General features: G+C 43.7%; 1 protein-coding gene across 1 annotated transcript; it reads left to right on the forward strand.

The window, feature by feature from the left end:
- Positions 1-22,922: 22,922 nt before the first annotated feature.
- LOC123057821 (very-long-chain (3R)-3-hydroxyacyl-CoA dehydratase PASTICCINO 2A) lies at positions 22,923-27,578 on the forward strand. The gene is made up of 9 exons (XM_044480705.1): positions 22,923-23,049; positions 23,143-23,254; positions 23,358-23,376; positions 25,562-25,650; positions 25,779-25,832; positions 26,023-26,093; positions 26,274-26,355; positions 26,454-26,547; positions 27,197-27,578. Exons 1-9 carry the CDS (start codon positions 22,973-22,975, stop codon positions 27,265-27,267), a joined length of 669 nt encoding a protein of 222 aa, XP_044336640.1. The 5' UTR covers positions 22,923-22,972; the 3' UTR covers positions 27,268-27,578.
- The last annotated feature ends 353 nt before the right edge of the window (positions 27,579-27,931 follow it).

Consider the following 27,931-nt stretch of genomic DNA (forward strand, 5'->3'; position numbering starts at 1 on the left):
TCAACGGATTTGGTTGTGTGGGATCCCCTCACTAGCAAACAACACAATCATGTGGCTATTCCATCGGTGCTCAATGAAGACAAATGGAAATGTTGGAATGTTGCGGTGTTGTGCACTAACTTCGAAGATGGACATGTGCATGGTGATTGCTTCTCGAGCCCATTCAAATTGGTCTTGCTCTTCAATAGAGACTCAAACGCTTTCGCTTGCGTCTACGAATCAACATCTGGTGTATGGGGAGGTATTGTTGCAGTGGTGACTATGAAATAATTCCTTCCATAAGAGCCAGCATCCTAATTGGAAATTCACTTTACTGTTTGTTTTGTGGAGGTGATGTCCTTGTGCATGATTTTTAAAGGCAGAGTCTTGGTGTGATTGATAAGCTAATAGACACACATAATGTCCATGTTGAACATTCTTATAAGCTCTTACGCATATAAGATAATGGACTTGTTCTGCCATTTTGTCAAAACATACAACCCAATTATGGGAGAGAAATTCCAATTGTGATGCTTTTGTTCGATGGATGATGTTCAAGAAAATTGCTCCACTAGAGGGGATGTTTCGGCAGATAGTGCCTCATGATGCTATGGGGATATCTTGGTTGAGATATGATGAGGGCAAAAATGTGATTGTTCTGTCTACATTGATTGGGATGGCCATGGTCCAACTTGATTCTATGCAAATCAGAGATATTTCTATAAGAGCTAATATATGTTACCCATTTATTTATCCCTACAAAAATTTATATGTTGTAGGTAATACCTCACTATCTACATTGCACAAACTACAATAATCCATTTAGTTTTCATTTGTTAACACTCATTCCAGTTACTTCTAGTACGTGTTCCTTGTTTAAGGATGGACTAGATATATAAGAATCAATTTATTGTTTCCTTGATTAAGGATTAACTAGATATATAATAACCAATACTTGTTTGTTTCTTAGTCCTTGTGGAGATCTTACAGCGATGTAATTTCTTATAGTATTATTAGGCTACAATTGAACTAGAACAAGGGAACACCCATAACTATGCATGTCTGTCAAATGCTCTTCCTTGTGAGTTTTCTAGCATTTGGAAACTACAAATGATTGCACTAAGAGAATATAGTGAAACCGTCTAATATTTGAAATAGTATTATGATTGGTACATTTGGAAGATTAAAGCTTGTCATCTTTTTTTCATTCAATATTTTTCTTCTCAGGTATATATTAAGCATCAATTCAAATGTCATGTACCTTTCATTATCAAAAATAGTACTAGGTCATTTTCTTAATATGTGCATTATGTTTTGGCCCATTGAACATAACTAGTGCAAGCTCTCACCATAATAGTTCTAGATATATTTTCTCTAAATATGTAAACAATATTTACATCTCTTGGTAAAAGATCATTATTGTTTTTTCCTGATATTCTCCCCCTCTGTCTTAGAGCAAACCATATAAGTGAATTTGAATAAGCAAAGAGAAGGGTACCTGGGAGAGGACTACTGCCACTACGCAAATGATGAATTGCAGTACATGGGACCTAGAAGGCACATATGGGGATGGAATGAATGAACCCCATATAATTTAAAGCTATGTAATCATGAATAATTTTATCACCATCTATCTAGTATGGCTAGCTGGAACTCAGTTGTTAAGAGATGTAGCAGTCAAACAAAGTTGTAAATCATACTTAAGACTTTTAGTCCGACGTGGAATGATTTTATAATATTTATGATCACCTCTAGCTATTCGTGTTGCGGTATTTGACTTGGCTTATTATCTGACAAATAATATTTTGTCAAGCCACAATCCAATGACTTGTGTCATTATATAAGGTAATAATGGCACATGCTATCACAATTCTGCCACGGACACACATCCATGTATACATCTATACCAATATTAAGAACCGCCTAGAGTGTTGATTCGACACTTCTTTTCTTTGAAAACAGAGGAGGCAAGATGAGCAAGTAGAGAAGAGATGCGCCGAGACAGATCTTGATAATGCTCTGAGCACTAAAATTTCCACTTTAGATAGCCATCTCCATCTCTTGTTGTCCTCATCTTTTTATTACATGGGAAATAGTTACATCATATCATATAAAAATATCACATTACATATTGTAGATTTTTATTGTTGCTTGAACATTTTCATATTTCATATTACCTTTTTTAAAGCTAGCGAGATAATTTAGTTGAGATAGATTTAACAATTCATGTGAATGATGGGTCCTTTTTGTGCCATAACACCCCGAGCCTTCTGACACACGCCTTCATGTCCATGTTGCAGCCCCCAAGCTGTCCACCGCAGATGCTGCCTGCCCACAACATGCCATTGCTTGCACGCATGCCATCCTATCTTTGAGCCCCTTATGCAGATAACAAGATGAAATTTACTATGGCAAGAAGAGCATGATCATGTTGGACACAATTTGATCACCGAAGAATATGTCAAGAGAGTCGATGGCCATCTTTTTATTATATGTGCCTTGATATGTGGGAAAGATCCAAATAATTCATGACCTAAAAAGGATAAGATGGTTATACAAACTATATTTGCATAATCGGAAAATAGAACACGAAGGTTCAACTGGGGGCGACTGGTGTGTAGTGCACCGTCCGCGAATGGCGGCATGCCGTAGTGGAGGGCTGCCAGTACCCACTAAAGGAATAGAAGTCAGATTCGAGTATCCAATATACTTGTCTAAGGCCAAAAACATACTCAGGTACCTATAAGACGAAACAATTCCTCACCAAGTCCCATAAATTCTTAACCACAGTACACAAAATTAATCAAACATTTGATATCAAAATGTTGTCATAGCGGCTAGCTAGAATTGACAAGCACACTTATCGTGTTCAGTTTTCAGTCTATGGTGATAAAACACACAAAAAAATCATAGTCACTTTTAGTTATGACTCTCTATGAACAAATAGGCTTTATGGATGATTTTGTTTTGTTGAAGTATAGAAGGATTCGCCCAACCTTATGCATCACCAGTTCAGACTTTTGATTTTACACGTAGGTTCTACACACTGTCTCCAACTATTTTGTTAATATCATTTCTTATTAAAGCATTCAACCATCAATGATATTTTTCCTTTTTTTGCACGCGACAACTTGACAACTTTCTGTTCTTGCTATCTTCTTTTCTATTTTTAAATGATAGTAATGTTTTTTGTTTGTTTTATTACTTAAAATACAGTCATGACTCTAGCGATTAACTCACACTTTACATTGACAACAAAAAACATCAAACCTTTCCATGTGATCATTTCCCCTATCCTAACATAACATCGAAATCATTATTCTTCTTTTTGTTTCGATACAGTTTTCAAAGATTTGTGTTGTTGGCTAAGTATACCTTTATGCAACTTCACAGGAAAATGTACAAAAATACAGAATGATCTCAACGTTCAAGTTTTTAAAATCTCCACAGAACAAGTTGAAGTAAGTTTCTCTCCCAATTGCCGTCAACTGATTTGAAACTACTTTAAATTGTATGATGAAGTATTAGCCTTGTAAAAAAATCCTCAAAGTTTGATCTGCAATATGTCAGAGTGCAAATTTTCAATAATGTTAAAAGTTAAAACTGTCTAACCTTCTATATGTAGCTATGATTCCCAAAACACATACCAACTTTTATATCAGAATTTTCATTAGCGAATGAGTATAAACCCCAGAACATATGATCTTGATTGTTTATTTTGCAAAATTTCCTTTCATCCATGTAAAGTGCTTAATTCAAGTTATTTTTCAGTCCAGGTTACTTGCATGTTTTGGCATTTTTGGTGCAAAGTACGACGGAACACTCTCAGAATCAGATGGTGAAATGTCGCTGGAACACTATTGGTTTGCTGCAGTGGCGGAGCCAGAAACTCAATATAGAGGGGGCCAAACATGTTATATAATGCTAGACAGGGCCAAATCATCTAAATCTTGCCAATTTTGTTTGACAAATGGAGGATTAAGAGCACATATAGTTGTATTTCTAAGAGCATAGGGGGGCCATGGCCCCTGCCAGCACCCCCTGCCTCTGCCATTGGTTTGCTGCATTCATAATTATACTTGTATCCCTTGAGTTTGGTTTGGTTATATTTCACTATTGAGCTGCAAATCAACGCTCTGGTCTCCAGCTGCTATTCTAATCCTCAACATTCGATAAAGTTTCATGCTTATATATAGCAGATGAGTTTTCAATAGTTATAAAATAGACAAACTTTCCTATATGTAGTTATGACCCCCAAAATGCTTAACAACTTCTGTATATCAGATTTTTCATTATCAAATTAGTGTAATATCATGAATAATAATCAATTTTCTAACACAATATACAAAAATACTTCACCAAATTGTTGTTCACACACATCCAAGTTTTGTGCACATAATTATAATTTCATGAAATTCAAAATTTCTTCATGGCATTTGAAAATAGTTCATAAAATTCATATATTATTATTAGAAAATACTTCACACAAATTAAATAATATTCATGATATTCAAAATAAAGTTCACCAAATTTAAAATCTGTTCAAAACTCTCTAATCTCTACACGATATTCAAAAAAGATCTCCAAATTCAAAGTTTGTTCACAAAATTTGAATTTAGATCACGATATTAAAAATAATTCCCAAATTTAAATTTCATGTGTGAAAATCAAAAAAGTTCATCAATTTTTTTCATGAAATTCAGGTTTAGTTAAACACATTCAAAATAGTTCACAAGTGCAAATTTCATTAATAAAATACAAATTTAGTTCATGATATTCAAAAACAATTCAACAAATTCAAATAATGTTCACAATATGAGAAACAAGTTCAACATATTATAATGTTTTTAACAAAATCTGAATGAAGTTCACGAAATACTAAAATATTTGGGCAAACTCAAATCAAGTTAAATAAAATCAAAATACTTCACCAAATTCAAGTATTGCTCATGATATTAAAAAACCTTCAACAAATTCAGATTAAGTTCATGAAAATCAAATTGACTTCATAATATACAAAAATAGTTCGTCAAATTCAAATTCCATTCATGATATTGAAAAATAGTTCACTAAATCCAAATCTTGTACACACACAATCAAAATCTATGCAGATATTTCATGAAATTAAAGAGAATTCTTCACGATGTTCAAAAATGTTCATCGAATTCATGAAAGTTCAAAGACTTCACAAAAAATACTTAAACGTAATCCAAATATTATTCACTCTATGGCATTTATTTTATCAAATTCAAATTTCATTCCCGAAATAAAAAACATTAAATTCAGTATTGTTCAAAAATTTCAAAATTAGCTTATAAAATTCAAAAATAGTTCACCAGCTTCAAATCTTTTACACAACAATTTAACGATGTTCAAGCATAGTTCACCAAAGTCAAATTTCATGCACAATAATGAAAAGAAGATCACCAATTTCAAATCTTGTTCACCATTTTCTTCATGATGTTCAAAAATAGTTCATTAAATTGATTTATTTAAAAAAACTACACCAAATCAAAAATATATATCAAATTCAAATGTTTTTCATCATATTTTTTTATCAAATTCAAACCTTGCTCCTAATATTCGAAAAAAAGAGTCAAAACTCAAAATATTGTTCACAATGTTTTAAAAGGTCAGCAAATTCAAATCATGATCTTGATATTAAAATACTTCACAAAATTTCAATCTTGCTAATAATATTCAGGAATAGGTTGCCAAATTTAAATCTTATATGTGAAATTAAAATTTAGTTCACAGTATTGAAAATATATCCACAAAATTCAAATTATGGGAATGATAAAAAATTCTGCACATTTAAATTTATTTCATAATATTTAAAATATTTAACCAAAGTGAAGGAATATGCTTTTGCTTAATCATATATGTACCTACATTTTTTTTACAAATGTTCCTTTCTCATTCCACAACCCAATTCTAAATTTCTAAAAAAATTATTAATGTAGTTGCCTCTTTTATGGCGAGCAACTAGAGAAAAACTTCCCACTATACTTGAAATAGTTTCAGCGTCCTTTTTTAGTACTCCACTGTCGAACAACTAAACACATAGATATTTTCTCCTTTAAAAAATCCAGAGACTATTTTCGTGTCTTTTATTCGGCTACTAGAAACGAAGAAACAAAACAATTAATCAATTCATATAATGTAACTTTATGTTCAACAACGTATTTTTATTTTTTGATTGGTCTACTCATTAAGAAGGAAAATAGTCTCTGCAAAATTGAAGAAGGAAAGTAATTCCACCATGGTCTAGTATGTAAATAGAAAAACACCTACGTACCATTGAATGAAATAGAGAAACACAAGGAAAAAAGCACGGCGAAAGACAGCGAAATAAAAAACACATATGGACTTCCAGGAAGCATCCCAGAACAATCGCTAGTAGACACTTTTAGCGACAACTCAGCGCTTAAGGTGCCAAGAGCAGGACTCTGCTCCGCCACACCCGACGATAGACGTGTAATTTGTAGGCGAATTTTGGCGGGCATGGGCCATGTAGAGTGTCTTTGATGTGTTAAGGCCTGGGTATGTAAGCAGGACATTGTGCGGTACAATTTGTTTTGAGGGAAAATAGCCTTTATTCATTCAAAGACCACATTCAGTGGGATACAAGTTTGATCATGAGACGACCAAAAGCTAAACTTAAAGCAAATCTAGCTAACTTATGAGCTTCTAAATTAACATGACGACCTTCAAAAGAAAAATTACATTGGAACGGTAATGATCTGGACTTTATTTCAGAGATGATTGAACCATAGGAGCCCTTGTGTCCTCTTGTTATGTCATCAATAACCTGCTTGCAATCTGAAGCCACAACCATACGCTGAATATGAAGACCTTCCGCTAGGGCAATAGCCTCCCGGCATGCAATAGCCTCAAGTGTTGTTGGATCCCAAATCTCAACGATGACCAAAGCTGAGCTCCCCAAGAAAACACTATTGTTGTCCCTGCAAATAGCTACCATCGTTCCCCCTCTATGTGTCCGTACAGTTGCATCAACATGGATCTTGGCGTAATTTGCTAGAGGAGCCTTCGGTCTATGCCTAACCATGTTAGTGTTTGCTATACTCTGGCGTACATGCTTTAGAACTCTCACTGCTTCCAGGTCGGATATGAAGCGGGTAATGAAAGTGTGTGTTGCATGGGGAGTTTGAAAAATAGCCTCATGGATAGCCTTTCTTCTCGACGTCCAGATTGCCCACGGTGTTACTGAGAGGAGAACAAACTTTTCATGAGAAAGCGCAACAAGAAGGCTAAACAGCCAGCTCTTCGCCCTCATTTCTGTTGTAGCAACCAGTGTAATCCCTAGTTCCTCATCCACCAGGGCCCATATGCATCTCGAAACGGTACACTCCAAGAGTGAATGCCGCCATGAATCCGCTGCACCATAGAAACTGCAAGTGCTTGAGTTTGTCATATGGCAGTGCGCTCTGACATCCTCCGTAGGTAGAGACTGTTTCGACAGTCTCCACAAGAACATGCGTACTTTTGCCGGGACCTTCATCTTCCATAGCAATTTCCATGACCCCTCATCAGCTCGAGCTGATGAAGATCCAGCCGAACCCTCCAACCATGCTTCCCGTCGGTTCCTCGTGGTGATGAGCATATTGTAGGCTGACCGAACTGTAAATTGGCCACTCCTGTCATGAGCCCAACTCCAAAAGTCTGGCATGTTCATAGTGCATATTGGTATGTTTGATATCACACTGACATCAAAAGGCATGAAGGTGGCATCTAGCAGCTGTTTGTTCCATGTGGCATTAGTGGCATCGATAAGATCGGAGATCCTAAGAGGCGGGTTAGCTGAGATACACCCGTAAGGTCTCATCATTTCCTTGCGGAGTAACCAATTGTCCTCCCAAATGTATGTACTCTCTCCATTGCCTATACGTTTGATTAGACCTTGTTTCAAGGTGTCCCGGCCCTCAACAATGGCCCTCCACATCTGTCTAGGCTGACTCCCCAACATTGCATGCAGGATCGAAGTGTGTGGGTAGTAGATGATCTTAAGCACCCGGGCACTAAGAGACTCTGGGTCCTGTAACAAGCGCCAAGCTTGTCTTTCCAGCATCGTGAGGTTAAACAACTCAAAGTCTTTGAAACCCCAGTCCTCCAATACTCTTAGGTTGCGTCATTGCCTTCCATGATACCCAGTGAGGCTTTCGCTGCCCATTAGTGCTTCCCCACCAAAACTTCCTAATCAACATGTTCAAATGCTCGCAAAGTCCTCTTGGAAGCTTGAAACACGATATTGAGAAGACAGGTACTGCTTGCGCAACTGCTTTAACTAACACTTCCTTCCCTGCCATAGACATTGTTCGCTCGATCTAGCCTTGAATTTTGCTCCACGGCCTATCTTTGAGGTATTTGAAAGCACCATTTTTTGAGATCCCGACATCCGACGACATACCCAAATATTTCTCGTTTGTTTCATTTGGGATGTTCAACAGTCCTTTAATCTCATTAGGGACACTCTCCGGAACCCCCTTGCTAAAGAATATGGATGATTTGGCATAATTTACTCTCTGACCTGTTGCTTGATAGTAGGTTTCCAGCACTTGGTTCACCTCAGTAGCACCCACAACATTTGCCTTAAAGAACAGCAGGCTATCATCAGCGAAAAGAAGATGGTTAACTATTGGCGCCGTAGCTGCCACCTGCACCCCTCTCAAATTGGATGACTCCCCTCTTGATTTTAAAAGGCACGACAGGCCCTCTGCTGCTATCAAGAACAAATATGGAGATATCGGGTCACCTTGTCGGATCCCTCTTGATGGTTTGAACTCCTCGAGCTTCTTCCCATTAAACATGACTGAGAAGTTTACTAAAGTAACCAGGCTCATAACAATCTCAACCCAATTACTTGTGAAACCCAGCTTGAGCATTATGGCACGTAGATAGTCCCACTCTACCCTGTCAATAAGCCTTCATCATGTCCAGCTTGAGAGCACAAGACTGGTTTTTCTTTGCCTTATTCCTCTTCATGAAATGCAAGCATTCATAGGCAGTTATTATATTATAAGTGATTAACCTGCCTGGAACAAAAGCTGATTGCTCATCTAAAATTATATCTGGAAGGATTTGCTTGAGCCTGTTGGATATAACCTTGGAAGCAATCTTGTATAGCACGTTACAAAGGCTAATTGGACGAAACTGTGAAAGTAAGGTAGGGTTTTTTACCTTTGGTATGAGGACCAACACGGTATCGTTAATGCATGTTGCCGACTCGGTTCCCTCGACAATCTTTAGCACTACCTTCGTCACATCATCCCCACAGACCTCCCAGTGCCGCTGAAAGAAATTTGCAGGAAACCCGTCCGGACCCAGCGCCTTGATGGGGAACATTTGGAACAGTGCTTGTTTGACCTCCTGTTGAGTATATGGGGCATTAAGAATCTCATTCATCGCCGGAGTAACCTTTGTTGGGACTGTATCAAGTACTCGGTCCATGTTTTGTACCCCTTCCAAAGTGTACAAGTTGTTGTAAAACTCTGTGGTCAACGCTTCCATCTCTGCCCTGTCCTCAGTCAGAGTACCATTGACACGTTGAAGTGATTTTATCTGGTTTTTCCGGCTCCATCTGCTCGCTCTCAAGTGGAAAAATAAGTGTTTTTGTCTCCATGAATTAACCAATCAAGACGTGCCCTTTGGCGCCACAACATTTCCTCGCAGTGGAACAGTTCAATCAGTCTGTCTGCCACCTTTGTCCCCTCGTGTGTCGGACCGGATCTTCCTGGGGCAGAGTGCAGGTACTCCAGGTGGGACTTCAATTGGTTGATCTCTTTTTTAACCGAGCCAAAGTGGGTGCGATCCCAAGCCGACAAGTCCCCTACCAGATTCCTGAGCTTCTCATGCAGCGAGACCGCAGTTTCCGTTGGCTGCATGTTCCATCGGTGGATGACAGTGGTGAATAAAGAATCCTCCCTGTCGGTGTCAAAACCGGCAGATCTTGGGTAGGGGGTCCTGAACTGTGCGTCTAAGGCGGATGGTAACATGAGGCAGGGGACATGATGTTTATCTAGGTTCGGGCCCTCTTGATGGAGGTAATACCCTACGTCTTGCTTGATTGATATTGATGATATGAGTACTACAAGAGTTGATCTACCACGAGATCGTAGAGGCTAAACCCTAGAAGCTATCCTATGGTATGATTGTATGTTCTCCTACGGACTAAACCCTCCAGTTTATATAGACACCGGAGGGGGATAGGGTTACACAAAGTCGGTTACAAGGGAGGAGATCTACATATCCGTATTGGCAAGCTTGCCTTCCACGCCAAGGAGAGTCTCATCCGGACACGGGACGAAGTCTTCAATCTTGTATCTTCATAGTCCAACAGTCCGGCCAAAGGATATAGTCCGGCTGTCCGGAGACCCCCTAATCCAGGACTCCCTCAGTAGCCCCCGAACCAGGCTTCAATGACGATGAGTCTGGCGCGCAGATCGTCTTCGGCATTGCAAGGCGGGCTCTTCTCCAAATTCTGAATATCTGCTGACTAGTGTCCAGCTCCCCATAAATGTTGCACTTCTTGGCTTCTGCGCCTAATAAGGGCTATCTTCCACGTGTCGAGCGAATGCAAGGAGCCGGGGCATTTTTACATTCGCCACCCTAGCCATGTAAGTAAACTATCTATTAAAGGGGCGGGGATTCTTAGATCCAAACCACACCATCCTCCCACGGCGAGTATCCATCGGAGCGCGCTCGGAAAAATCCATTCCAACATGGCCGGCCATCGCAGCTCCTCCTCCCGCTCCCATAGCCCTAAGCCCGGTGATTGGGAGAAGTGTTCTGTCCCGCACAGCCAATTAGTAGAGCTGCAGACCCAAGGATTTCTCCCTCCAACATATTTGGTCCCCGTTCGAGCCGGGCTCGCCACCTATAATGGCGGGAAGCAAGCGCAGAGCTTCCCCAATCCCTCCAAGGGGGAGCGGGTATGCCTTGTACCTTATTTACTAAGGGGACTTGGATTTCCAATCCATCCATTCCTCCGCGGGCTCCTGGAGTTTTACGGCCTCCAGTTGCATAATTTTACCCCTGCTTCCATATTACACATCGCTGGTTATGTTGCCCTTTGTGAGCTGTTTCTGGGCTGCGAGGCTCATTTCGACCTGTGGAAGAGGCTATTCTGTCTTGTGCGTACACAGGAGGGGTCACTATATCAAGTGGGCGGAGCCGAAATATGGCGCATCGTCGGGACCGGATACCTGTCCGGTACCCCGAAAAAGACGTCCGAAGACTGGCCTTCAGAGTGGTTTTACATGGAGGACGTCCCCCTTCCAGATCCTATTCGGAGGGGTCTTTCCGAGTTCAACAATGATCCTCTGAAGAAACGCCGAAGCTGGCGCCCATGGAGCCCCCAGGAGGAAGATAACAGAGAAGTCCTTTACCTGATGGACCGGATTAAAGTGCTGGCTCAATCAGGATTGACAATAAATCGAGGTTATGTCAATATGCATAATGCGGGGGGTGCAACCACTTCAATATCGAGGGCACCCCCTGTGGCGCTTTAACGGGGAAGATGATGCCACCCGCTGCGGGCGTAAGGGGCCGGACTCCGCTGCTGCTCTAGCAAAAATTATGTCCGAGTTGTTCAAGGGAGAGGAAGAGGAGTTCATCCGTATTAAGCCACGGGATGGATTCTCTATGTACAACCCTCCAAGCTGGGTATGTTGTCACTCTTTAATCCCAACCTTCCCGCATTCTTCGTCGTAAATACTCACCTTGCCGTTTCACGGCAGGAACTGCGAAAAGCTGTAAGGGAGGTCAACAGCCCACCTCCACAACCGGAGGACCCTGACCAGGCCCTCGATTCCGGACTCGAAGAGGATCCGGACATATTTATGGAGCTGATAGATAGGACATTCTATCAATTGAGCTGCGATGACACCATGGTGGCCATCATGGCCGACTATCCTGGGCTACTCCCTGCATCACAGATAAGGAAAAACCGGAGTCCCAACTTCCAAGAAGGATCCCCTTTTATGCACTTCACCTACCGTACACATATGGTGTTTTACAGGGAAGGCCTTCGGGACACCATGCCGAACCCGCAGTGACTCGCCAACAAGGGGCACCGAAGCCGGGTAGGCCAAAAAGGAAGGCGGTCAGGACTGAGACGTCGACGCAGAGGTATGATACAAAACCTTGCTCCGTGGTTGTCGTCTTTCTTTAAAATATAATGATGTCCATGTTTCCTAGTAGGAAAAATGCTCGCCGGACTATATCCGGAGAGGCCGCTGATCACGCCTCCACCAATCGGGCTCCAGGGCCGGATATAGAGGCGGAAGCTAACACGGGGTGGACGCCGGATGCTCCTCCTACAGAGGATGCAGACAGACTATCCGCTACAAATTCCGAAGTGGAGAGCGCCATGAATCACAGGCGTCGCCGGGCCGTACTCCGTGACGCTTGTTTCTCCCAAGAGGCATTCGATGCCTTCAACTCAGGAGACACGTACATCCGTGCTACTCAAAATGGTCTTGCCAGAGCCACGGACCAGTATGTAAAGGATATACGGGTAGGAAAATCTGATGATTATATATATCAGTAGCCCCTGAGACTTGAAACAGTTGACACAACTGATTTAAGGATCATTATTTGTGCAGGTTCTTACAGAGAAGAATACCCAATTGTCTCAAGAGCCGGAAGAGTGCAAAGCCCAGCTATAGGCCGCGGTGGCCGCGTTGAAGGAGTCCGAGAAGGCCCCCTCTGGTAACATTTGCTTCTATTGCAAAGAATTACAGGTACCAGATAGTATGTGGCATACATGCAGATCTAACAGTAGATGTTGTAGATGACCCCGGAGTGAATCCGGAGGCCGTGCCGGAGGATGCGCAATGTGCTAATCAACAGATAAATGCTGGCGAGCGCGTGTTTACGTGGGTCAGGCAGGAGAAAAATAATCTCCAGGACGTCAATATCTGGCTCGACGTGGAACTGAAAGACATCCGAGCCCAGCTTGCGGACTCCATAAAGGAGAATAAGCGGCTTCGACGCGACATTTTTAGTAAGTGCTTGAACGAACTTTTGAAGGAGTTCGGCGAAGAAGCCAGCTAACAGAGTTATGTCTGCAGGTATGTTGACGGGTCGTCCCGTGGAGGAGATGCCCGGGTCTGCGAGTGATCTTCTACCAGAGCTCTCACAACTGCACGAACAAGTTTGGCAGGTGATGTAGGGTATTGCCCGAGCCTTGTGGCCTTCCACGTCCCTGCCAGGAGGCATGGGGGAGCTTGTAGAGAAGCTCAAGGGAGCGCGGTGGCACTTCCGATTATGGAAGATATCAGCCTGCCGACAAGGTGCAAGGGAAGCCTGGGCTATGGTGAAGACGCGATATACCAAAGCTGACCCAAACCATATGGCCGAGGTCGGACCTGTGGGTCCCGATGGGAAAGAGATCCCCGTCAGTTTGGTGTATAACCAGGTAGAATTAGCCGCAAAGTATTCCCAACAGGATTGTAGGCTAGACAGCTTGTTGGATGGTATAGAAGAACAATTTAATCAGTCTTAGTGACTGTGTACTTCAAGTGACATATATAATGCCCCTAGCCAGATTGTAAATCATTTGTCATGGCGGAGCTTTTCGCTTCGACCTCTGGACCCAATAGTCCGGAGTGTATCCGAATACCCGCTCGGTATGTAAAAACCGGGGTATGCATGGAAACCAGGCGTAGGGGTCATAAGTGCTTGAACAGACAAGTACCCAACTAGCTATGTTATATTACATGGGTAGTAAGAAACATCTTCCAGGGAGAATAGTTCTGTTAAGGGTTCCTTTCCCTAGGTACGCATGCCCTAATGTGCATGTCCGAACTGCGAAAAGAGACACAGGCTATAAACATCTGGGGGCATGTGCCAAATTAAATAAAAGTCATCTTTTCTTCACCGACCGAGTATTCCCTTAAGAACGGTAGCTTTTGGCTTCACCCAGTCTGAGGTACACATCCGGCTGACCCGACAGTAACAATCACAGAGGTGCTCCCCTTATGCCCTAGCCGAATTAACGGGAATGTAGGGCATAAATACAAGAGCCAGACAACCCAGCTTGGCCAAAACTTAAGTCATATCGATGCATATAATGGCAAAAAAGGTACATGCGAAAGAATAACACATGTGTGGGGCATAAAGCCCAGAAAAATAGTTAGATTAAGCTTTTGTATAAGAAGCCCCTAGGTATAATGAGTGCGGTTAGTGCGTCAAGATTGTGTAACCAAGACACAGGTGTAGCCTTTTAGGGCCTTGAGGAAAATAAAAAGAGAGAAAAGACAGTTAATTAATAAAAAAAATTGACGGAGGTAAGGAGACGAACATAGAGTCCGGCACTAGGCGTAGAATCTTCGGAGTCTGGCTGCGTTCCATGGGTTTGGCTCGAGTCGATTGTCCGATGCATCCCGCAGACGGTACGCTCCACCGGTCAGAACCTGGTCAATAATGAAGGGAGCTTCCCATTTGTGCTTGAGCTTGTTCTTTTTCTTCTCCGGCAGGCGTAGAACTAGTTCACCAACGTTATAGGTTTTGGCCCATACTTCTCTGCTTTGATACCTTCGAGCCTGTTGCTGCTAGAATGCGGAACGGGCTTTTGCCACGTCGCGCTCCTCCTCCAGGGCGTCCAAACTATCCTACCGATCGAGCTCGGCCTCTTTTTCTTCGTACATGCGCACTCGAGGTGAGTCATGAATTATGCCGCAAGGTAGAACCGCCTCTGCGTCGTACACCATAAAAATGGTGTGTATCCGGTAGTGCGATTCGGCGTGGTCCGCAGCCCCCATAGTACGGAGTCGAGCTCCTCTACCTAGTGCGTGTTTGATTCCTTTAAGGACCGCACTAATCTGGGTTTAATGCCACTCATGATAAGACCATTTGCTCGCTCGACTTGACCATTAGTTTGCGGGTGATAGACAGAAGCATAATCGAGCTTGATGCCCATGTTGTTGCACCAAAGTTTCACCTCGTCGGCTGTAAAGTTCGTGCCGTTGTCAGTGATGATGCTGTGGGGGATGCCATAACGGTGTACAACCCCAGATATGAAGTTTATCACTGGTCCGGATTCAGCCGTTTTGACAGGTTTGGCTTCTATCCATTTGGTGAATTTATCCACCATGACCAGTAAGTATTTTTTCTTATGGGTTCCCCCTTTAAGGGGTCCGACCATATCAAGCCCCCAGACCGCAAAGGGCCGAGTGATGGGGATTGTTTGGAGAGCGGTAGGCGGCATATGGCTTTGGTTTGCAAAAAGTTGGCAACCGACGCAATGTTGGACCAGATGTTGTGCGTCTGCTCGGGCCGTCGGCCAATAGAAACCTGTACGGAAGGCCTTGCTTACAAGGGCTCGGGCTGCGGCGTGATGGTCGCCGAGTCTAGCATGGATTTTTGCCAAAAGCTTCCGCCCTTCCTCTTCGGAGATGCACCTTTGAAGGACTCCGGTAGTGCTTTTCTTATAAAGCTCTCCTTTGTGGACCTTGTAGGCTTTAGATCGCCGCACTATGCAGTGTGCCTCATTTTGGTCCTCGGGTAGTTCCTGCCTGGTTAAGTAGGCCAGGAATGGTTCTGTCCACGGGGCGATGACGACCATTATCACGTGGGCTGAGGGTGTTATTTCGGTGGCAGAGCCTCCGATTGTGTCAGAGTGTTCGGTATCTGATGTTGTGGCCGGTCCGGATTATTGTTACCGGTGCCCCCCTCCCATACCACGGATGGCTTAAACAGTTTTTCCAGGAAGATGTTGGGTTGGACAGGGTCGCGCTTAGCACCGATATGGGCGAGGATATCCGCCGCCTGATTGTTTTCCCGAGCCACATGGTGGAATTCAAGCCCCTCGAACCGAGCTGACATTTTGAGGACGGTGTTGCGATATGCCACCATTTTCGGATCCTTGGCATCGAAGTCTCCATTTATTTGAGATATTGCGAGGTTTGAGCCCCCACGCACCTCCAGGCATTGAATGCCCATGGAAACTGCCATCCGGAGACCGTGAAATAGGGCCTCGCATTCGGCTGCGTTATTGGAGTCTGTGTATAGTATTTGGAGTACGTATTGCATTGTATCTCCGGTGGGGGATGTCAGGACGACGCCAGCCCCCAGGCCAGCCAGCATTTTAGAGCCGTCGAAGTGCATGATCCAATTGGAGTACGCGGCATACTCTTTAGGGAGTTTAGCTTCTGTCCATTCGGCGACGAAATCAGCCAATACTTGCGACTTAATGGCTCGCCGTGGTCTATATGTTATGTCGAACGGGAGGAGCTCGATAGCCCATTTGGCAATCTGGCCCGTGGCATCGGGTTGTTTATTATGTCGTTGAGTGGTACTTCGGAGGCCACCATAATTGAACACTCTTGAAAGTAGTGTCATAATTTCCGGGATGCCATGAATACCGCGTATGCTATCTTTTGATAGTGTGGGTACCGTGATTTGCATGGAGTGAGGACAGTGGATACATAACATACCGGCTTTTGAAGTGGGAATTTATGTCTGTCTGTCTCTCGTTCGACGACTGCGCTTACAACTTGGTGAGTTGCCGCTATATATAACAGCATTGGTTCGCCGACATTTGGCGCGGCCAAGATTGGGTTGGTAGCCAGGATGGCTTTTATTTCTTCCAATCCGGCCGTGGCTGCGTCCGTCCACTCAAAGTGTTCGGTGCACCGAAGAAGGCGATAAAGGGGGAGTGCTTTTTCTCCTAATCGGGAGATAAAGCGACTTAAGGCCGCCACACATCCCGTTAACTTCTGGATTTGCTTGAGGTCAGTTGGGATAGCCAACTGCGACAGAGCTCGGATTTTGGCCAGATTTGCTTCAATTCCTCTACTGGAGACGATAAAGCCCGGGAGCTTTCCGGTGGGTACGCCGAAAATGCATTTTTCCGGATTGAGCTTGATGTCGTATGTTCGGAGATTGTCGAACGTGAGCCTCAAGTCATCTATTAGGGAGTCGACGTGTCTGGTTTTAACGACCACATCGTCTACATATGCCTCCACTATTTTGTCGATCTGCTTTTCCAGACATGTCTGAATCATGCGCTGATCCGTTGCGCCGGCGTTTTTGAGCCCGAAGGGCATTGTGTTAAAACAGAAGGGGCCATATGGAGTGATAAATGTCGTTGCGTCTTGATCGGACTCCGCCATCTTAATTTGGTGGTAACCGGAGTATGCGTCGAGGAAGCACAATGAGTCGTGTCCTGCGGTAGCGTCGATAATTTGATCGATGCGAGGGAGGGGGAAGGGATCCTTTGGGCAAGCCTTATTAAGGTCCTTGAAGTCGACGCATAGGCACCAGGATTTGTCCTTCTTTGATACCATCACGAGGTTTGCCAGCCAGTTCGGATGCTTTATTTCTCTAATGAATCCGGCCTCCAGTAACTTGGCTAGCTCCTCTCCCATAGCTTGTCGCTTGGGTTCGGAGAAACGCCAAAGAGTCTGCTTGACCGGCTTGAATCCTTTTAGAATGTTGAGGCTATGCTCTGCCAGCCTACGTGGGATTCCTGGCATGTCTGAAGGATGCCAGGCGAATATGTCCCAATTCTCGCGCATGAACTCCCGTAGTGCGGCGTCTATAGCGGGGTTTAACTGTGCCCCAATGGATGTTGTTTTTGTGGGGTCCGTTGGATGGACTTGGAATTTGACTATTTCATTTGCTGGTTTAAAAGAGGTGGACTTGGATCTTTTGTCTAGTATCACGTCGTCCATGTCCACTATGGAGCGCAGCGCGGTTAATTCCTCCGCCATAAGGGCTTCGAATAATGCCTCGAGGGCCAGTGCGGCTGTTTTGTTCTCGGCGTGGAGTGCTATGTCCGGATCACTAGCTAGAGTGATGATTCCATTGGGCCCGGGCATTTTGAGCTTCATGTACCTGTAATGGGGTATGGCTTGGAAGATCATGAATGCCTCCCGCCCTAGAAGGGCGTGGTATCCGCTACTAAACGGGGCCACTTGGAATGTAATTTCTTCGGACCTGTAATTCTCTGGAGTGCCGAATACCACATCTAGTGTGATTTTCCCAGCGCAACGTGCCTCCCGACTAGGGATGATTCCTCGGAAGGTCGTGCTGCTTTGCTCAATACGGTTTCTATCTATTTCCATTTTTTGAATAGTCTCCTCATAAATGAGGTTTAATCCACTGCCGCCGTCCATGAGCACTTTAGTGAGCCGAAAGCCGTCCACAATTGGACTGAGGACCAAGGCGGCTGGTGCTCGGGCTGTTCGGAATTTAGGTTCGTCACTGGCATTGAAGGTGATTGCCGTGTTGCTCCATGGATTTGTTGCTGCCACATGGCAGACTTCGGCAAGGCTGCGGAGTGCTCGCTTACGCCTATTATATGAGGCGAAGGTCTCGAAGACTGTCAATATTGTATTGTTATCCACGGGAAGGTGCTCTGAGGTGTTTTGGATGAGGAGATCCTCACCGCTCTTGGCCACCTGCCGGAGTACCCAACATGCTCTAAGGCTGTGTGTTGGTATGGTATCCGATGTACTATGAATTTTGCAGGGGCCTTTAAGCCATCCCTCCAATAAGGTTCCACGCCCTGTAGTGGGCTTTTGCTTCTTTGTAATTGAGTCGGGTGACTTATGAGAGTGCACCATTTTAGTTCGGACTGGGTTTTGTCAGAGCCGGATTATCCCAAAATTTTGTTTGGGTTTTCCAGGCGCTTTCCATCGCACAATACTTCCGTACTATGGCCGCCAAGTCAGCGAAGTGTGCTATGTCATGGCGACTTATGGCGTTGAGGATTCCCTTGTCCGTGCAATTGTTGCAAAAGAACGAAATTGCGTCTTCCTCGCGACAATCCTTGACCTTGTTCATTACAAGGAGGAATCTGGCTCAATAGTGATGTACTGTCTCTTGGGGCTCTTGCCTAATGTGGGAAATATCATTTGTATCTGGGTGGGTGGGTGGATTTAAGTCCGGACCTTGACCCAATCTGAGACCCCGGTGCGGGGGAGTTTCCGATCTTGGAAGTTCGGGCTCCGGGATGTTGCCCCGCAGGTTCGGTATGCACCCTGATTCTAGGTTCAGGGTTAGGGCGATGTCCTCCCGTGAGCGGGTATCCGGCTCGGAGAGCTCGGGAATCCGGACATAGTTCGTCCTCAGGATAGAGGGAGAATCGCCGCATTGCTCCTCCACCACCGCTATCTGATGAGTGACCGGCGGAGAGTTAATTTCCCTTTGGTCGGGTTTAAGCCCAATCCGATCGTAGTCCGTAGCGACTCCCAGAGCGGCGATGTGATCCAAGAGCTCGTTCAAAGAGGAGAGCTCCATTGGATCCATCTGCTCTGTGAATTTCGAGCCGATGTGGAGGCTATTTTCGATGACCCGAGAAGTCATCGTTGGCGCAGCGGCCGATCGGGTGGTCATGACGAAGCCGCCTAGTCGGAGAGTTTGGCCTACAGCCAAGGCTCCCCCAGAGGTGATGTTGCCCTTGACAACGAGACGAGCCATCCTTCCCTATGATGACGACACAGTGGAACTCTCAATGAAAGCACCAATGTCGGTGTCAAAACCGGCAGATCTCGGGTAGGGGGGCCCGAACTGTGCGTCTAAGGCGGATGGTAACAGGAGGCAGGGGACACGATGTTTACCCAGGTTCGGGCCCTCTTGATGGAGGTAATACCCTACGTCCTGCTTGATTGATATTGATGATATGAGTATTACAATAGTTGATCTACCATGAGATCGTACAGGCTAAACCCTAGAAGGTAGCCTATGGTATAATTGTATGTTGTCCTACGGACTAAACCCTCCAGTTTATATAGACACCGGAGGGGGCTAGGGTTACACAAAGTCGGTTACAAGGGAGGAGATCTACATATCCGTATTGCCAAGCTTGCCTTCCACGCCAAGGAGAGTCCCATCCGGACACGGGACAAAGTCTTCAATCTTGTATCTTCATAGTCCAACAGTCCGGCCAAAGGATATAGTCCGACTGTCCGGAGACCCCCTAATCCAGGACTCACTCACTCCCTCTCCCACATCGTTTCATATTTAAAGGATCTGGGACCCGCATTGCATGCATGCAACTCACGTAACGTGAGAAGAATTGGAATGTGATCTAAACCGGTTGTGTTTTTATGGGTTAGGGTCGTAGATGGTAATGCCAAGAGCCACTCAGGGTTTACAAGACACCTATCGAGCCTCACCCTTGTATACGTGCCTCCCGCGACCTTCTTTTCGAACGTCCAGTCCGTTCCAGTGTATCCAATGTCCGTCAGGCCGCATAAGTCAACCACCTCTCTGAACGCTTCAACTTGAGCTTGACTCCGGGTACCAACTCCGTCATGTTCACAGATATGTAAAACTTCATTAAAGTCACCTATTACCGCCCATGGCCTGTTCTATGTTTCGGCTATCCCCCATAGGGTATTCCATGTATGATATCGTTCCGGTACTTGGGCTTCACCGTACACAAAGGTCAGCCTGACCTGCAAATCCGCCAAACCATCAACAAGAGTATCAATACGGTACTTCGAGTAACCAGTAATTTCAACTTTTATTTCATCATTCCAAAAAAAATCGAGTCCACCACTTCATCCAGAACTACTAACAGCAAAGCTTTTATTGTAACCTAAGGTATCTGCTAAATTTTCAACTCTCGATCCCTCTATTTGTGTTTCTACAATGCAAAGGATAGAGGGGGCAAATTGCCTCGCTAAGTCGCGAAGCTCACAGACTGTCGCGGCTTTGCCAATTCCGCGGCAGTTCCAACTTAGCAGACTCATTGCGCTGGGCGCGACCCCACTGGGAGGTCCGCCATTCATGCATCGATGGTTTTGTTGAGGGCTGGAGCCTTACTCGCAGCAACTTCACTGGTAGATGTACTAGGCTTGGTCCTCTTCGGTTCCTGCTTGGACAAGGGACTTGCTGGAACAGTTGGTGCAGGAAGCGAGAGTATCGTTTTAGGCAGTGCCACTTGGCTTGGGGGATGTTGATCATTCATAAGAGCAGCTCTAGAAGCTACCCTTTTCCTGTTTCTATCTGCCTCCTCCATAGCAACATCTTTCTCTGAATCATACTCTGAGCTTTCATGGTCCTGGCTGTACAGGGGGTTATTTTGCATGGTCGAGCGACCTCCACCCTACCAGCGTGGCCTCTGCCATGGCCTCCCCTTGATCCACTGCCTTCTCCCGGACCGCTGCCCGGTCCCCTGAACCAGCTCGCCCTGAGGTCCTTGAAAACCAACGCCTTCGCAGGGTGAATCCCGTCACCACACTCCTTAAACAAATGCCCCAAGTTGCCACAAACAGCACACCAATCAGGCAATCCCTCGTACTTTACCCTGAAGATGACTCGTTCTAGAGAGTCCTTCTTTCTGACCACAAGTGAAACAACGTTTTTGAGGGGTTTCGTGACATCAATCCTTACCCGGACACGAACGAAGTTACCTTTGAAGTCGTGCGAATTGGGTTCGGCAAATATGAATTCGCCCACTGTCGATGAAAGAGCCTTTACTTTGGGGAAGTATCCGTCTGGTAGGTCATGGGTCTGGATCCATATTTCAATTTTGTTCAGTTCAATCAATGAAGGCTTCGTGAACCCATCGTACGGCGCGAGGACCACCGCCTTCCCCCTGAAACTCCACGGTCCTTCTTCCATCACTCTTTCCCAATCACCCAGGCAAGAGAATTGCAATGTATAGAGATTATCCTCGAGCGGCCTGATCTGCACCTCTTGCGCCAGATCCCATGCCACCCTCATATTCCTATAGAACCAATATTGTGCGGTACATACCGAGCGGTCTCCTACACACCTCAATTGCTAGCGTGTGGGATGGGACGGCCCATTGGCGCACACCTCCAATCGCTACGCTGCTACACATGATTCGTGGTTTGTTCTTTTCTTTTATCCCACTACATAGAATTTTAAAGATATTTGTGAATTTAAAAATGGCCCATGAATTAAAATTGATAATAAATTTGAGAAAAATTCCATGAATTGGAAAATTGTTCTAGACTTCACAAGATGTGTCTGGATTTAAAAAAATATTCACAAATTTTAAAACTTTGTAATTTAAAAAAATCACAAATTAAAAAATGGTTGCTAGTTTGAAAAGGTGTTTGTGAGTTTAAAAAATATCATGGATTTCAAAATATACATTAGAAACAGTTCATGAATTTGTATTAAAAACATCATAAATGTTACAAAAGTTCACAAATTAAACGCAAGCATCACCATCTCCCCACACAAAAGGGACCCACATGGCAGTGATCGCACCTCCTAAGGATACATTCCCACCATCCAAACCGACCTGAAGCGGTCTTTTTTTATAAACCCCGACATGCAACAGTCGATCAGTCATCTCATTGTTGCTCATACCCGTTGCGACCGCCGCACAACACACCAACAGGCCCACACGCCATACACGGATAGTGCGCAAGCATGCAGTCGTCTAAAGCAGCAAAGAACAAGGCCTGCAAAAGCATGGCACGGCAGAAAGGCCCACACAGCAGACTCAGCAAAAGCATGATCCGCGTTGAATCACATCGGTTAACACTTACCACACATGCATGCGTGATGTTTCAGCTATATGTTTGCATGCACGTTTTATTTGATTTTCGATATACTTTCTCCGTTTCTAAATATTTGTCTTTCTAGAGATTTCAAATAAAACACCACGTACGGATGTATATAGACATATTTTAGAATGTAGATTCACTCATTTTGCTCCGTATGTAGTTACTCGTTGAAATATTTAGAAAGACAAATATTTAGAAATAGAGGAAGTAGTATTAGTTTGAGAATACATATGCATACATGCAGGGTGCGACGAACCACGTGGATCACATGGATGCATGCATGCATGGAGTTGGCGGGAAGTCGGTCGTTGCAAGTTGCAATGGGAATCTGACCGTTCCTCAACCGTGTTACTCCCCAACCGCCTCCGTCCGCCCGATCGATTAAATCAACGCCAAACCAAAGTTGAGAAGCAGTGCAATTATAACGACACCAATCCCCCCTAGCAGTTCGACCGCAGCAGCTCTCTCCGCAGTTAATGGCGACCGCCGCGTCCGGGACGGCGCTCCGGCGGCTCTACCTCTCCGCCTACAACTGGGTCGTCTTCTTCGGATGGTAATTAAGTAGCGCAACGGCCATGGGTGCATGATGGAGTGGCTATCTCTGGTTTCTTGCTCCGTTGACCGTGAAGATCTCTCTGGTTTGCAGGGCGCAGGTGATGTGCTACGCGGCCTCGGCGCTGCTGGAGAGCGGCCACGAGGCCGTCTACGCCGCCGTCGAGCGGCCGCTGCAGTTCGCGCAGACCGCAGCCTTCATGGAGGTCCCTCTCGTCTCAGCAGCTCATTTCTTAATAATTTCTTAATTATCAAGTTACTAACTGAACGTCTTGATTCCGATGGTACGCTCTGTTGCTGGTGGCCCAGATTCTGCATTCGATTCTAGGTAACTAGTTTCTTCTTTCTCTAGCCTTTCACGTTATATATCCTCAACATCGGTCAATCTGGACAAGTGCAATGTAAGTATGTAGGAGTATGTGTGTGTGGAGAAAGGCGTTTTGGTGGCCGAGCATCATGGAGGCCTTTATTTTTGATAAATTCAAATTCAAACTTTTATGGTTCAAAATTTTTTGAAAAAAAATGTGTGTATGTAAAGATGTAACTCACATGTGTATAAAATTTACGGAAACACTAACGCCCACACGTGTGGGCGTTTGCATCTCGCCCACGCGTGTAAGGATGTAACTCACATGTGTATAAAAATTTACGGAAACACTAACGCCCACACGTGTGGGCGTTTGCATCTCGCCCACACATGTGGATCCACGTTTGTTTGTGGTTGCACGAATCTTGGCATGTTTGTGGTGCCACGTAGGATTGGGCTGGTGTGTGTGCATTCATCCGGTTGTCCACACGTCCATTTTCACCACACAGAGGGACTGGTGTGTGGGCATTTAGCAGTTCGCCCACACGTTAGTTTTCATTCACGCACAGGGGTTGGTGTGTGGGCATTTATCAGTTCGCCCACACGTCCGTCTCCTCTCCCACACCTAAAGTTGCCAGTTGCCATGTATTTTGCAGGGTACATGGCAACTGCCCTAGTGTGCTTGTAAGCAGATGGCAACTCTCTCTTTTACACGAATATGTCAGTTGCCATGTGTTTTGCAGGGTACATGGCAACTGCCCTAGTGTACTTGTAAGCATATGGCAACTCTCTCTTTACCCGAACATATTATTTTGCCATGTCTTTTTGTAGCGCTACACGGCAACTGCCTAGTGTTAGTAGGTGGCAACTCCTAAAGTTTTCAAATCATGGCAACTACAGTAAACCGGACCATACATGGCAACTGCCTAGTGTTAGTAGGTGGCAACCCCTAAAGTTCTCAAATCATGGCAATTATAGTAAACCAGACTATACATGGCAACAACTGCAGTTGTCCAAAAATGACATCTGGCACTTGACCTGAGATGGCAACTATAGTTGTCCGACATGGCAACTGTAGTTCAGTGACATGACAACTGCAGTTAAACAAATATGGAAGAGGGTCCGGACCATGGCAACTGCGAGGCGCATGGTGACTGTCACGCGATGCGTGCGGAACCATGAGGTAGGAGGCCTGACGTACGGGCGTGTGGGCGTTATCTATTTTGCCCACACGTAGGCATATGAGAGAGACGACAAGGAAAAAAACAGAGGCATGTGGGCATTACTTATTTTGCCCACACGTAGGTGTGTGGGCTGATCCTCTTAAACACCATACAAAATGTGTGGACAGACCCCTTAACACTCACACGTGTGGGCGTTATCGGCATCCAAAATTTATGATGAAATACCTTGAGTTGCGACCTGTACAAAAAAGACAAATCCATGGCCTAGGAGGATAAATAGTATCATGTGTTAAACAACCCTAGATTTGTCCTTTTGCACGGTCCTCATTTCATTGTATTTTGAACTGAAAATTTACACACATGTGTGTTATGCCTTCATGTATATCTGTTAAAAAATTCAGAATTTTTTGAAATATAAAAATATGAATTTTAATGAAATTTCAAATTTGAATTTAGAGGCTTCACTGGAGCCCAAGCTCCAAAAGGGATTTCCGTATGTGTGTGCAAGCTCTTTGGTAAACGTCTACGCAAAAAAAAAAAGCTCTTTGGTAAATGGATATTGTCTAAAAAGTCCTTCAAAATGGGACATCAAACATATTTCGAAACTACTTCGCGTTCGACAATTGTTGATCCAACCCTTGTACGATGTGAAATCCAGCGTTGTGCTACACTCCGGTCCGACCTACGGATGGCTTGATCAGTAGTGTCGTACAAATATCATACTGAAAATGTCGTCCCTATAGCGATTAGTATGAAAATGTTTTTGCTAATAAAATAAGTTGGTGTTGTAGATGTTGGGCTATATATTTCTATAGAGCTGGTAAAATTAAAGAAGTTTGGCTTAAGAGAAACTCAAAACTTAAGTAATTTAGAATGGTGGGAGTAGTATCATTTCATTTGCTCTTGCAGTTACCGTTTATTTAATTGAGTATACATAGTGCACTCCTGGCAAACTCATGAACTTGCATGGTGTTCTCACCTAACTTTATTGTTTGTTGTGATGAATGTCCAATTATTAATAGGGTTTGTGAGGTCTCCGATCTCGACAACTCTCCCACAAATCACTGGAAGATTGTACATCACATGGGGCATCTTGTGGAGCTTTCATGAGGTATCATCTACCTCTCGTCCATAGTTACCAAGACTTTGATCTTTTTATATAATTAGTAACACAAATTTAGTTTAGTTTCTCAACAGTAGTGATTTAATGGTCACTTTGCACATTTAACCGTCTTGCAGGCGCAGTCTCATATTCTTCTAACTTCATTGATCATAAGCTGGTCTATCACTGAGGTACACATGTGGCCAAGACACCATGAGTTATATATATAAGGGTGTATTAAGTATGAGATCTAAATTGATAGTAATTCTTGAAGTTCTTCAATGTAAACATAAGCTCCCTTGTTGATCTTAACAAAACCAGGATTTGCAATATTCTTCACTTTAAATATAATGTTACAGAAATCATGTTGGTTGCCTCCAGGTCATTCGATATTTTTTCTTTGGTATGAAGGAGACATTTGGGGTTGCACCTTACTGGCTCCTATGGCTTAGGTAGGTACTAGTCATATTTCAAATTTGCACCTTCCATACTCCTATAGCTTAGGTAGGTACTAGTTATGACAAAAGAGGAAAATATGGTTTAACACAAACTTCTAAACAAATCTAGTATATTTTCAATAAATTGTTCTTAAGGCCTCTAGCTTTATAGTTTGTGCGCCTATTTGTTTGCAGGTATAGCACCTTTCTGGTGTTCTATCCTACCGGCATCGTAAGCGAGGTTGGCCTGATCTTAGTTGCCATGCCTTTTATGAAGGTAACCTAAATTAATAAGTAAAGATGGAAAGGGCTCCATGTTGTTCAGATGAATAGTCTTGTTTGTTACATGCTCTGATATTTGGAGGTTTGCCTCAGACATCAAGGAAATATTTTATGATGCCTAATAAATGGAATTTCTCCTTCAACTACCACTATGAATTGGCTCTTGTCACAGCTCTAATCATACCAGGTACAATACTCCTTCTCGATATTATCCTTCATTTTGCAACCGAAGTTATCTTCTTTTTAGCAACCATCAATAGTGGTCCATTTCCATTAAGAAGAATATAATATGGAATAACTATAAAGAAGGGACCATTTTTTCGTGGGAAGCATTCTTAAACCCCCTATCATACAGCTGGTAACAACTTTGTCAACCTGTGTTACACTCTTGGTTGTTGTGCCAAAGGTTACTTTGGTGTAGGTTAGCCTCTGCCAATGAAAATTCTTCTATTTTGACACGTCTAGACACTCCACATGATGCATGTAAATAGATCACTCTGCTTGTGTTAGACATGCCCTTTTGCATGAGGATATTTCAATGTAGAATTACCAAGAGAGTGAAGTGCAATGGGTCTCCCCATGAGAGCCTTCCACGTCTTTTGAATTTTGAATATGCAATTGAACCCTAAGCCAAAATCGCAGTGTCCCCCATTTAATTGTTTAGAGGGTGAATCTCATAGACGTAGCTGAAGTTATAAGGATGTTGAATTATGTGTCTTTGTGCATAGTAGTGCCTAGATGTACCACCTATATTATGCACATAATGGTGTTGATGTTTTATTAAAAAGGGTGGAATTTAACAAGATAACTCTTGTTTTATCTGGTTGCATTTGCAGGATTTCCATACTTGTTCCGTTATATGGTGGCTAAGCGGAAGAAGGTCTTGTCGGCGGCAAAAACGGCATGATACTGCAATTGCTTCTTGACCAATCATGTTGAGACAGATGGAATGTAGAATGCTAGAATATACTCTCTCTGTAAACTAATATAAGATCATTTAGATAACTACTTTAGTGATCTAAACGATCTTATATTAATTTACAGAGGGAGTACTCTTTAAATCTTGAATCGTGTTTTGTGTCATTCATTGATCATTAGCTTCAAACTTGCTTGGTATCTCGTACTTGTAATCTCCGGTTTGAATTATTCTCAATCCTTTTCAGCAATAAATGGTACATTGTAACAACTTCACAAAAATGAAATAGTGTTAATTTTGTATGTTAGTGTTTTACTTTACTGTGTTTTTGCATTTCCCTTTCTGTCTAAAAAAGTCTAGGAGTGTCGTTTTCATCTGAATAGAAATGAGCGATGAAATGGAAGTGTGACATGTTGTTGGATCATCCTAACAGCCACAAGTGTGACATGTTGGCTTGTGAGTTGTTTTCTTTTCCCTTTTCCCTTGGTGCAACATTTTTTTCTCTTTTACATTTGCATGTTTGATAAAAAAAAGAGTGTACAACGTTTTTGGAATCAAATATGACCGGGATTATACTCGTATAAAAAGTTTGGCCAAGGAATGATTCTCATTGACTTTAGAGAAAAAAAATTATGACGACAATATAGTATGAATA

Source organism: Triticum aestivum, chromosome 3A (genome assembly GCF_018294505.1).
Source record: "Triticum aestivum cultivar Chinese Spring chromosome 3A, IWGSC CS RefSeq v2.1, whole genome shotgun sequence".
Classification (NCBI taxonomy): domain Eukaryota; kingdom Viridiplantae; phylum Streptophyta; class Magnoliopsida; order Poales; family Poaceae; genus Triticum; species Triticum aestivum.